The 12,331-nt window shown below is 29.5% G+C and overlaps 1 protein-coding gene across 3 annotated transcripts in view; it reads right to left on the reverse strand.

Moving 5' to 3' along the window:
- LOC106460819 (hexokinase-2-like) overlaps nucleotides 1-12,331 on the reverse strand; it is a 51,938-nt gene that overhangs the window by 3,324 nt on the left and 36,283 nt on the right. For all 3 annotated transcript variants that reach the window (XM_013920561.2, XM_013920564.2, XM_013920563.2), the window contains 3 exons: nucleotides 10,011-10,166; nucleotides 6,909-7,042; nucleotides 4,654-4,787 (listed from right to left, as the gene is read on the reverse strand). In XM_013920561.2, coding sequence (XP_013776015.1) covers nucleotides 4,654-4,787; nucleotides 6,909-7,042; nucleotides 10,011-10,166 — 424 coding nt within the window. The remainder of the gene's footprint in view (nucleotides 1-4,653; nucleotides 4,788-6,908; nucleotides 7,043-10,010; nucleotides 10,167-12,331) is intronic.

A 12,331-nucleotide genomic window follows, 5' to 3' on the forward strand; every position in this document is an offset into this window, starting at 1 on the left:
ATAGTATTAAGTACAGTAAAGTTTAGTCTTAACTAAACTAAAGTAAAAAAAACGTACACAGGTTACAGTGTTATCTCCTTATCGAACTTAGGCCTAACATAAGTTAAAGTTCTATAAAGTACGGCCTATACACAAGTGGATTTACACATTTCGTTGTCTACGATTACAATTCGTTTGTATTGTGCTAGAAGTGTTATATTTAAAGAAGTACTGTTACGATAAAGATACTAATTTGGTCGGAAATGTTTTGCAGGTCTCTGCTAGTACTATATTATTTCACAGGTGAAAAAGTTTGTTTAAGTTGGCTTTTAAAGATGTATCTTTATGTGATGCATCAACTAAATGGCTAGGTCAAAGACCCAGCTCACTGTATGTTTGTACCTTGGACCATCTGATTCACAGCAAAACAGGCTAACCCACAAGCTATGCCTGAACTTCCATCTAACAGAGAAGTGTTTATTGCTCCTGTCTCAAAATATGCTATTATGTATTATAGTTTTATGAATGAAAATAGTCAAGTGCATAGATTTGTTTTTAAAATCGACATGTATAATTTTTGAAAAGTTAACCAGAAGGAAGCACCAATTTCTCATTTTTAACAACAACAACTATGGTATCCATGCAGCATTTAGAAGTTCAGAATACACCACTTTCACACATAACAAATTTCATGTTTTAAACTAATAATATATTATTATATTAGAAGTAATGTTTTTGGAATACGAGCAAAATGACGAATTTTAGTATCAGATAAATATTACACCACATACTGTAAAAAATATGATATTGAAAATCATCTTTAAACATTCTAAAATCCAAAATTAAATCAAGTTGAAATTCTAGCCTCTCACTCTAATAAGTCAATTATACACTGTTCTACGTCCACTGAATCATAGTTGTAAAATTTAATTTAGTAGGCAATCATCCATCTCTAGTCTCAAAAATCGGCAATTAGAATCAATAAGTAACTTGAAAAAACTAAATACAATAAACATGCCCAAGCCCCTAAAATGTTATTTTAAATTTACAAACTATTTGGTTTAATATATGTTTTAAAAATATGGAACAAAACTAGTTAAAACAAATTATTTCATTGAAACTACATTTGGATCCATACAAAACAATTAAATAAAACTAATACATACATTGTAATTACTTCATATTAAAAACTAAAAGATAAAACCTTTTAAAAACACAAATGACGGGTCTTGTTTCAGTTCTGAAAGATTCACATCTCAAACCTTTTTAAGGAAGAACTTAGTTAAGATCTTGATACACTGGGCATATTATATCACAAATGCATACAATGTTCTACATACACAAACTAAGATGATTTTTGAACTGATATGAAAAATATTAGTAATTACTTTTAATAAACAAGAGACCCTAAAAAGCTAATATAAAATGTTTTAAAACAACCTTTATTGATTATACATACACTATCTTATGTTAGTAAACAATTTCAAATGTAACAAAGCTTGTGCACAGAGCTAATCCTCATGTTAAAATGTATTCACAACTTGAAAGTAAATTAAACCACTTTAAGACCAGAAAATGAGCAATGAAAAAATTAAACGTTTATACATTTTTTTACATCCAATTGTTCACAAAGTGATATAATTTTAACATTAGAAGGTTCCCATTCCTGCAAACAAACACACATATGTGAAAGTGAAAACAAAGGTACTATTAAGGAGAAAATTTTATGTAAGGGTGATGTTGATTATTCATTTTCAAGATTTTAATTAAGCCTAGTGATGAATCCCTATATAAAACAGTCTGCTGATTAATAGCAAAACCTTTTTCAGCCATTATATTATGTTACTTTTATAAGGTCACAGGGCAGATGGTACAAGAGCTTTCCAAAATAAGTATAACCTAAGAAGCACCAGCCACCTGGCTGGTATATAACTAAACGTAAGAGAGAACTATTAACAAATCCTGAAAGAGAGGATGTGACAGGTGGGTGTGGCAGGAGGGGTCTGTTTTTCTATTTGATAGCTCTGTAACCAAAAAAATTGAAGGCCATAAAAATTATATTTTGTCTGAGCAATGATGATTTTATAGTGAGTAATTGATATTGAATTTCATACTTTTTGGAAGGGTGGTGGATAAAATAGAGACAAGTAGATGCCTAGAGGAAACGTGTCACACTAGGGGAAATTCAGGATTTTTTTAACATTACTTTATAAAATTAAGAACTTAAAACTTATATACTATGAAAATATAGTTTACTAGCTAACATTTTATGCTATATTAATTGGTATAACATAAACAAAAGTTTATGTCAAATGATGTATTGTATAGCGTTGTGTTCTGAATAGATAGTCATCAATTTTAAATGTAAGACACTAAAACCTTGTGTCATGCTCAGTAAAGGATACCTGTGGTGATAGAGTTCAGGCAGATATTAAAGTATTTAAAGTCTACCTTTTTAACTGTCTGCCACAATACTTTAAGGAGTTTATGCATTTCCAATTTTTTCAGATATCTTCACTTTCAACAGATGTTTCGTGATTGATAGCCTGTTCGTCAATCCGCCAGTTAGAAGGAACCTCACATATCAGCTTCTGTTGAGTGTAAACCACAAAGCAGACATGGCAATTTCAAATCAAGCCTATTAGTATTAGTACTATGCCTCTAGTCTAAGCACTCCCACCTTAAACTTTGGGTGGATGGCCAGTTTGATAATAATAATGATGGAAATCTGCCAAACGGTAACCAATTCGCATCCCTGTAAATTTCCACACTTTTAATTATGATAGAGTGACATCTCATTTGTAAAATGAAACTTTCTAGACTTGTTATTGTCAGACATTTTTGTATCCTGAAATACAAAACTATACTCTACAAGATAAATAACATTGAACACAATGAAACAATTTCTTTTATTTTCTCTGTCTGTCTCCTTATCCAAATGTTAGATGTTCAATTTTTTCTGTTTGGCAGATTTTCATAAACTGTTTGGTTTCAACAAACCAGTAAAGATGTCTTGTCATTCTGTCTTTTCTGCTAATTCATCTGCTGAATCAAGAAGAGACAACATATTTTTATTTACTGAGCAGCTGCAAGGAAAAAGGAAACTACAAAATGTCTTCAGTAGCTTTGATATGATCATAAACCACTCTTTCATGTTCTCTACTCCAAGTCCATCTTTGACTGAAAAGCTCCTTTGCAACAACACCTGACCACGAGATAATAAATTCAAGGATCATTCTCATCACCTCCCAAAGGCTTGATGCATTTATGTAGCATGGAGTAACTCATATATATGGACTTTTGAAAGAAATTGTTTAAATTATCAGCTATAATATAAAACTTTTTATTATCATTTGGTGAGACAACTTATACTAAAAGGAACCAAACTGGCAATTTGTCAAAATCTTGTTCATTAACATGTTTCAGATTTACTAAACAGGCAGTAAATGGACATTAGACCAAAAGTCCTCTTGATCATCAATCATTTTGTGAGCATAGAATCATGCTACAATACGAGTGTGGGAATATTTCAATAGACACTTTGCAAGACAATAAAAAAACTAACAAAATTAAACTTCAAATTCTATACAAGTTAAAAATAAGTATTTTCAAATAGATACCTTTAAATGTTAAACTTTAAACCTTTTTCCAAATTTTATTAGTTTAAGCATCATTTATTTGAAAACAGTTACTAAATTCATGATTAAAATATATATTAACATTATATTTGCTTATAAATTTCACTCAAGGGCTATCTGTACATAGACATTTCTTAATAATTATAAGTATGAATACTGACTTTTAAGTCTAAGTAAAAAAGACAGATATTGTGATAATAAAAGCTGACAAAGGAAACAGTGAGGTTATTTTAGATAAACTAGGTATGTCAACAACATTAACAAAAGGGAATCCTCAATAACTGTGGCACTTGAAATTATTTAAGGCAGGATTAGAGTAGATTAATCTACAAGACCTTTTTTCCCCTTTTTTATTAGCTATATTTTTGTGTGCCAACAATACCAAGCATGTGTCGTGCATAAACAGGATTCAATTTTATTAATCATCAGGATCTCTACCAGCCTACCCTCAAACTGAAATTCTTTTTGGCAGGATTAGAGTAAATTAATCTATGCGACCTTGGGCATGGCTAAGTACATCAATTGAAAGGGTTTTATCTCCTGGTTGTATCTTCCACAAAGGAATAAACAGTAATCAAATACAAAACTATTAGGAGCATTAATGACTGAAATAACTGAGTAAACTGTTTCACTCTTAAATGTTAGTTATTTTATGAGCAGTATGAATAAAAACTGCTACAAAATACAGATTTGCACAAAGTATCTTGCAGATTGCTGCACAGACTTGAACTTCCTTCCAATATTAAGAATCTTTTATTTTTTAGTAAATATAAAAAATGAAGGTGTCCACAAAATCAACAAAAGGCTGTAGAAATAATTTAAGGAAATCTCCAATCATGCTTAAAAGGCCCACGTAACACTTGTACGTCACCAAAAAGCTTTATACTATATTGCTATCAGTTCTTCAAAGTTGCAGACACTATAATTAAACGTTTATATTTCTTAACACAAAAATACATTCAGGAAATTGGGAATTTGTAGCAGGTATATACAATATACTTGTAGGCTGCAATATGGTATCTGTATTTCTACTTACTTTTCGTTCTGGAGCCATTTCTGCTATAAAATCAGTCATTAATTGATGAAATTTGGGGTGCTTGTTGTATAGAGAACCATCTATGGCTACAGTTACAAATTCCTTTTTCATTCTGTTCAACAAACTTGCTAGACCTAAAAAATATATATACACATACTTTTATATATATATATATACACACACACACACACACAAACACACTAATATATCTGTTTCCAAAGTTTTGCAAAAACTACACATTGTTCTGAGTGCATAGCGATCCTCATTTTGAATTAACTGATTAGAGGAAAAGAAGGCAGATGGTCAGTAGCAGCCTATACAAACTCTTGTGTTACTTTGGGCAGATTGAATAGTGAGAATTGATTGTCACACTTATAGCACACCCACAAACCCAAAGTGCAGAGCATTTGCTGTGGTAACAGGCCATGAACCCTCAGATTCACAATCTGAGCATGCTAATCACTAGGCCACTTCCAGCCAGTGTAACTTATAGCTGAATACAATAAAATACATATATGGTAGGTATAAAACAGAGCTAAAAAAGTAAATGTGAAGAACAGAAACAAATGACACAAAGGTTCATAACAAACACAGCACAGACTGACACAACACTTATAAGTACTTATCAAGAATACAAGACCAGAGTGCACAAAATTATCACTTGAACAATGTCAGGAAACACAAAATATTTCTTTTACAAAACTTAGGTGGTTAACTTGTGATAAATCTCAAAGTTGATCTAATATACATCTCAGAAAAAGATGGAAAACTAAAAACATCCACAAACTGGAGTTAGCAAGAAAATAAAAGCTTTTTTACTTAATTCCAGAGCTCATCAAAATGACTGTGGTTACAAAATACAAAGTCTTGATTGAAATGCTACTTATATATCAGTTTTTTTATGGTGGAGAAAAGTACAGCTAGCAGCATTCAAGAAATAAGTATAAAAAATGCTATTATATGCTTTTCTGACTGGAATCCAATATTGGGCTTGTGTTATTTAAATTATTATCAGTCAGATTGTGATGTAATATCATACAAACATTACTACTAAATGTTGTGGTCCACTGAATAAGGAATTCTATTCAATAATGTTATATATAATACACATTAATAAATATTGGAGGACATTTTCCACAAATCAAATTCATACTGGATGAAATAAGCTTCTTATTTTTATTTTGGATTTTACAATGCTGCTGCTGTTGTGGAATAGAATTTACAATTATTAGAACAATTGTGTTCTAGTGGATTACTTTAGATTTAAATTGTGCTTAAATTCATATAATATCCCCTAAAATTTGTTTGAATGATGGCAAAGATTTTTAATGTAATCATAATAAATATTATTAATTTTACTGAAGTAAGAAACTTTGTAGATGATTATAAAATGTTCAATTATTTGCAAAAATATTTATGAAATAATACAAAGAAAAATGGATGGAACAAAGATCTTATACATTTTGATAGCATTTTCAATTTTATATTTTAGGAGACAAGTTTTTACATAAATACAATAAAATGATCAACCATTTAATAACAAATTATTTTTTATAAACCATATCTTAAGTAAAATAAATAAAGTTTCCCATCACAATATCTATTACTAATAATTTTAGTTTACTAATGTTAAACAAATCATAAAACTAAACAGAAGGTTATTTTATTAACCTAATGTACAATGAATGTTAAACTTTTCAATCTGTGGTTTTATATCAAATAATGGGTCAACGAAACAAAAGTAACCATAAATATAATTTTTCTAAGAAAATGCGAACTAAAGATTTTTCTTTGCATAGATAATATAAAAGAAATGTATGATAAATATGAAAAAAATTAAAAAGGAATGTGCTTTGCTCTTTTAAATGTTAAGAGAGAAACTTTATTAGCTCCAATGCTAATAGAAAAAGCTAGGGATTGAAACTTCCAACTCTCAGTAGCACAAACTTCTAAAAACAAATTAACATTAACGGATCAAACATACAATACTTAAAATTTATACTGAAGTTTGTGATCAACACTATTTTACTTCTGATAAGTGTAACAGATCCAAATTTCAGAAGTTTCCACTGACAAATATCTGAAAATATTAATTAAAATATACACAGAAATCTCATCAACACACTATTACATTATCTCCTCTTTCACAGCAATAAAACAAATGTGTTTATCTTTTGTATCTTATAATTAGAATACATTTCATTTTAGTACATAAAGGTAGTTTATGTATATAATGGGAGTCAGGTTATACTTACAAATGGAGACTATGCGGGCTCCTCTCACTGATGTGACAGCACAAAGATGTCTAAGTATTGCAATATCATCATCTGTAACAGATGGATATCCAAGGGTTTCTAAAATTTCACGAGCTTTAAGGTCACCATCTTGACTGTGTTTAAAATTAATAGCTTTAGTTTAGCTGATAAACATTTTAGAAACTCAGTAAATTAATAGAAATTTTAATACAATGTATTTTCAATATTGTTTTTAATTAGACCAGTCACATTAAAACTTTTCCTTCAAATGTACAGAAAACCTCTTAATTTTCATCAGGAACACTTTCAAATGCAATATTATTCAACTAGCTTTTATCATTCTAATTAGACATTCCAAAAATCAATATATAATAAACATTAGTGAACAATCTAAAGCTCCTCCTGTTTTACCATGTCTTATTATAAAAAATATATGAATATAATAAATATTACTGAAACAACAGAAAGAACATTACTTATTTTCATAACATCATTCTTTATTCACTTTCAATTAGTTTCCTACAGGATCATCTTAGAACATGTGGTTTGATTATTCTATTTGAAAGCAGCAAGTGCAAAACTGTCACACAAGGATTAATATCAAGCTAAAAACCCACATCCATTATTCAACTAGCCCAGTAAGTCACAACATCAAAATGTCAGTCTTCTTTAATTATACAATTTAAAGAACAAATTTAACCAATGAGAATTAGTGTAAAATGTTTTAATTTTGGTAACAGGTTTTATTCATTATTATATATAGTGGATAAATTCTATGTAACACAGAATATATGATAAATCAACAATAGATGGTCATGCATTTAGGAAAGGGACAAATGAGATATGAATTATTAAAAAGAGAAAAGAAATAAGGAAGCTGCCAACAATATAAAAAGCATTTTGCTAAACTACATAAAAATGTTTACAAAATATATTTATAATTGCAGAAGCTGCAACAAGGTTACCAACAGAAGTAAGAAACAGGCTGAAAAAATTCAATACAAATTTTAATTTCAGTATTTGTTAAGGATTTTGTATCAATACATTAATAGAATTCATGTATGCAAATATAAACTATGATTATGAAATACTGCCATATTATTTACCGAGCGAGAACACTAAAAAAAATGTAGTGGTCATATTTACATGAAAATCTCTAAACATTCAAGAAACAAAAATTTAACAGAGCAGATTCGCTCAATCAGTCACTGTAAAAATTATTTTGCAACAGGATTAGTACTTTAAATAATTTTCACGATAACTTCAAAATACAGATATTAGACATACTTGTGTGAAAACAAAACAAACGTTTAAATATTGTTTATTGATGAAAAACGCATTCTAAGTTTGCGTAAAAATGATAGAGCCTTTATTTATTAATTGCACTCAATAAGAACAATGTTCTAGGTCCATTGTCAATTGAGAAGACATAAGAAAGCTAAGACATGGCATCCCCAGTATTACCAATGGTTTGCCAAACATTTACTCCTTTAGACAAATTTGCAACTTCATCAGTAAATTCAATCTCAATGCCAAACTCCAAGCTAAGAAAACAAGAAGACTTAATCGTGGTAGTATTTTTTATTCAACCACTATCACCTGAATAGTTCACCTATTTATATTTCTATCTGGAACTCAGGACCACAAGTACATCATCCCTCTATACATAGTACCAGCCATTTTGTAACTTCTTGAGAAAACGTTTCTGTGAAGAATGGTGAAATCAATCCTAAAATTTAAACCTTTACAAACTTTCTACACAGCCTCCATTATAGGTGGACCTCAACTTTAAAGATATGTTTAAGCATACCAAAGGAACATGTCATGGGAGCTGTATCAATGAATTTGTATGTGATTCATTTCATCAGCCATCTTTCTCATGAAAACAATTGTTGATTTCAAAGTGTGGGTTCAAACTTGTGAGCATTTAGCTTGTGAATCTTTGCTTATTTTACATCTTTGTTCACGGTACCAAAAAATATATCCATCTTCATCACAGTGGACTAGAGGGTCAAAGGATTCTCTTCCATAACCATATATTTCAATTTTTAAATTAGAGCATTGCTCCAAATTGGGTTCTGCTTTTAGAACTCATTGCTGTTCTACATGTTTTATTTCTAGATTTTTCAACTTCCATGTAAAACAATGAGGGCTCTCTTCTTCTAAATCTCACTGTATGAATGTTTCTTTTATGAAAAGCCTTTTATATATATCATTCCTACCATACATCTACCACCTGTTAAGGTACTGCACTGTTGAATAATTGGGAATTCATTAGGAACCAATTATATAAATTCTAAACATATAGGTCCTTGATGTCATAACTTGCATCTGTAGACATGTAAATAAAAGTTTGATTAACCCTTTATTTAATAATATGCCAATTGGGCACTTTGACTGCAATGAACAGTTGAAGAAATGCTAAAACAAGTACGTTAAACAAGACACATTGGAGAAATCATAGTAGTCACCTAAACAAAACTAAAAGAAATGCAAGTTGCCTTGATTAGGCTTTACACTGAAAAAGAATTAAAGCTCTACATATATAAATACCCTGCATGAATAAAAGATAATAATTTGACAATTACAACCATTGTGGTGGCTTAGGAACATTCCATGTTTCATTAAAAAACAAAAGACGCTAAAGACATTAACTGTTTTTTGTTCTTTTTATGAGAAAGTAACGAAGTTTTATTATTATTATTTGTCTACAATCAACTATTTAAGATTATATTTCTATATGAATCATGCAATTTTAGGCAAAATTTAAAGCCACACTTATTTATTGCTGTTTCTTGGCTTATCTAGCAAAAACTGTAAAATATATTTATTAAATACTTATTTTGAACTTATGAGAATTGTCTATGATTAAAATCAATTCATGTTATTGCTAGTGGTTCAAAAAATGTTAATAACCTTATGTGATATTTTGATGATACGCAACATAACATTCACAGCCATCCATATTAACTGGGTGAGTATACATGTATAATATACATGGCCACTTTGAAAATGGATAATTTAAACATGTACACTGTGAATTCTGATTAACTAAAAATGGTTGTAGTGATATACGTTAAAACATTACTTCCTCATACCAACCTTTCAATTTCAGAAACATGTTCAGCAGTGAAAGCATTGTGGGTCATCATCATGTTGGATAGTTTACCCCTGAACAGCAGCTTATCATCAATTAAACACAACAAAATTTGTCTCACCAGCTCACCAAGATATTTTCCAGCAAATAACTTTTCAAACCTAATATCAAATATTATATATTAAATAAGCAACTTTTATAAGTTAGAAAGCACAAAACAACTAAATCTATGTTTATACAAAAATTGATAAGTGATCATATTTTTACTCTTCTAACTTAAAACTTCTAACTTCTCTCCCAGCCTCACACCCAAATTGTTTATGTTGATGACCTTTAACCATATCCAGACAAGCAGGGTGATATTATGAGACCATAAACTAATCATTTTCAAAAAATTATACATTACTGCTTACCCAAGTGTTATTTACTTTACAATAACAAGATAAACAAAAATACATCATGTTTATCAATTGGTACTATCTTGTCTAACCTACTTGCTGTGATATCATAAAAGCCTCTCGACACAGATACCTTGAAAATAGTCAATGAGAGTAAATTAAAAGTTACGTGAGAAATAAAATCTTAAATACGCCTATCTGTAAGGGATACCAGGGTCTGGGTAAATATAAACCTATACTTTGGGAGGGTCAGAAAAATTAAAAAAGAAATTTTTTTTGTACAGGTGATACATGTTGAAACTGCACAGAGATCAAAGTTCAAATATTTATTTTATTTTTCTTTGCAAATTACACAAGATAAATTTTGAAAAGTCAAAAATTATATCAATTCTTAGATGTTTTCAAGCAAAAAACTGTGGAAACAGAGTTAGAATACAATTAATATTTATTACTTAAATCGTGAAATGTCATATGCAAGTGTGCCACCAGTGCCCCTCAACACAAAAGAGCTACTATTAACCCAAATTGGGTTAAACAGTGTGAGTAAAGTGACAAATGAGAAATGAAAATATTTACATTTGTATGCACAAGTAACAAAAACAGCAATCCATAAATTATTCCACTATTCAAATATTTATTATAATGTATTCTTTCTTTATACATTTTCTGCTATTCAAGGCCATTACTATAACTTTTGAGTTATTAATTATACGTAGCACTACAAATTATTAAAATACCTTTAAAAAAGTTTTAAGTTATCATTACTGAAACAAGATATCACGAAAATCCTTATTCAGTTGCTTAACCTTTTCGAGTCAGGTCACAGATGAAAGGCCATGTCATCTTGTTTGTTGACTCACATTCAAAATTTTATTGAACTACTATTTCATGAATTTAGGTCAATAAGTTTGGTAACAAACTGTAGATTAGAATTCAAATTTTAGAATTATACATTACTGAGTTTATTTTAAAAGTTAATATTAAAAAACACAGGTAAACATTAATTGTTTGTGTGTTACATGGTATGTTGAATGCAGCACTGGTTCAAATTTGATGTTTGTGAAGTCAAAATATTAAGTCTATAGTTTCATACGAATTAGAAACTCTAATTACAGATATTGACAAGTTAAAATATAAAATAAGGAGGTTTTATCTTTTCTATTTGCTAAGATATTGCTCACGTAATAAATCAAACACAGTGGCACCCCACTCACCTCCTCTCATTTTTGGAAACATTCCTTTATAAACACTTACTGCTATATGATATGAATAACCAATCGGAAACTCAGAATGTCCTCCTAGAGGTTTTCTCAGTCTTCCTAATGTACCTAGCACCATTTCTTTCTTTTAAACCAAGATTTCAATGAGGTAGGTTGTGTTGTTAGTTTTTTTTAAATTTTATATTTTTTTTTAGACCCAAATACAGCTTAGTTACTAAGTTTTTTAAATCTATAGTAGAATTCTATGGTACTGATGTAGTAATTTATGATTTCTTAGTTATTCAAAAGTATATATAAAACCTAAAAAAAATATTTTGTTTCATGTCCTTCACGTGCAAAATTGTTAAAGGCTTAGCAACCTACATCAAGCAGCATCCGAATACAAAGGTCGTAACTAGAAGAGATAATTGTTTGCTTTATTTCTTTATTTACTGTTCTATGTTTTAGGAAAAATAACTTTAAAAACTTATTTCAAAATAGCAATAATCTATATACATATATAATAATTGAAATGTGACTGTATTTTACAAAATACTAGTCGACTAAAACACAGCCAAAACAAATTACTTTGTACAGACCAAAGGTCACCTTTATGTTATTTGATACGCATCGTTGTAACTTCTGTATTGTTAGCCAGGCATGGGTGAAAGGTCAATATAATAAATATATATATAAATGTATAACGTTATGAGATTTAAGCTATTTTGT

Source organism: Limulus polyphemus, unplaced genomic scaffold (genome assembly GCF_000517525.1).
Source record: "Limulus polyphemus unplaced genomic scaffold, Limulus_polyphemus-2.1.2 Scaffold842, whole genome shotgun sequence".
NCBI lineage: Eukaryota > Metazoa > Arthropoda > Merostomata > Xiphosura > Limulidae > Limulus > Limulus polyphemus.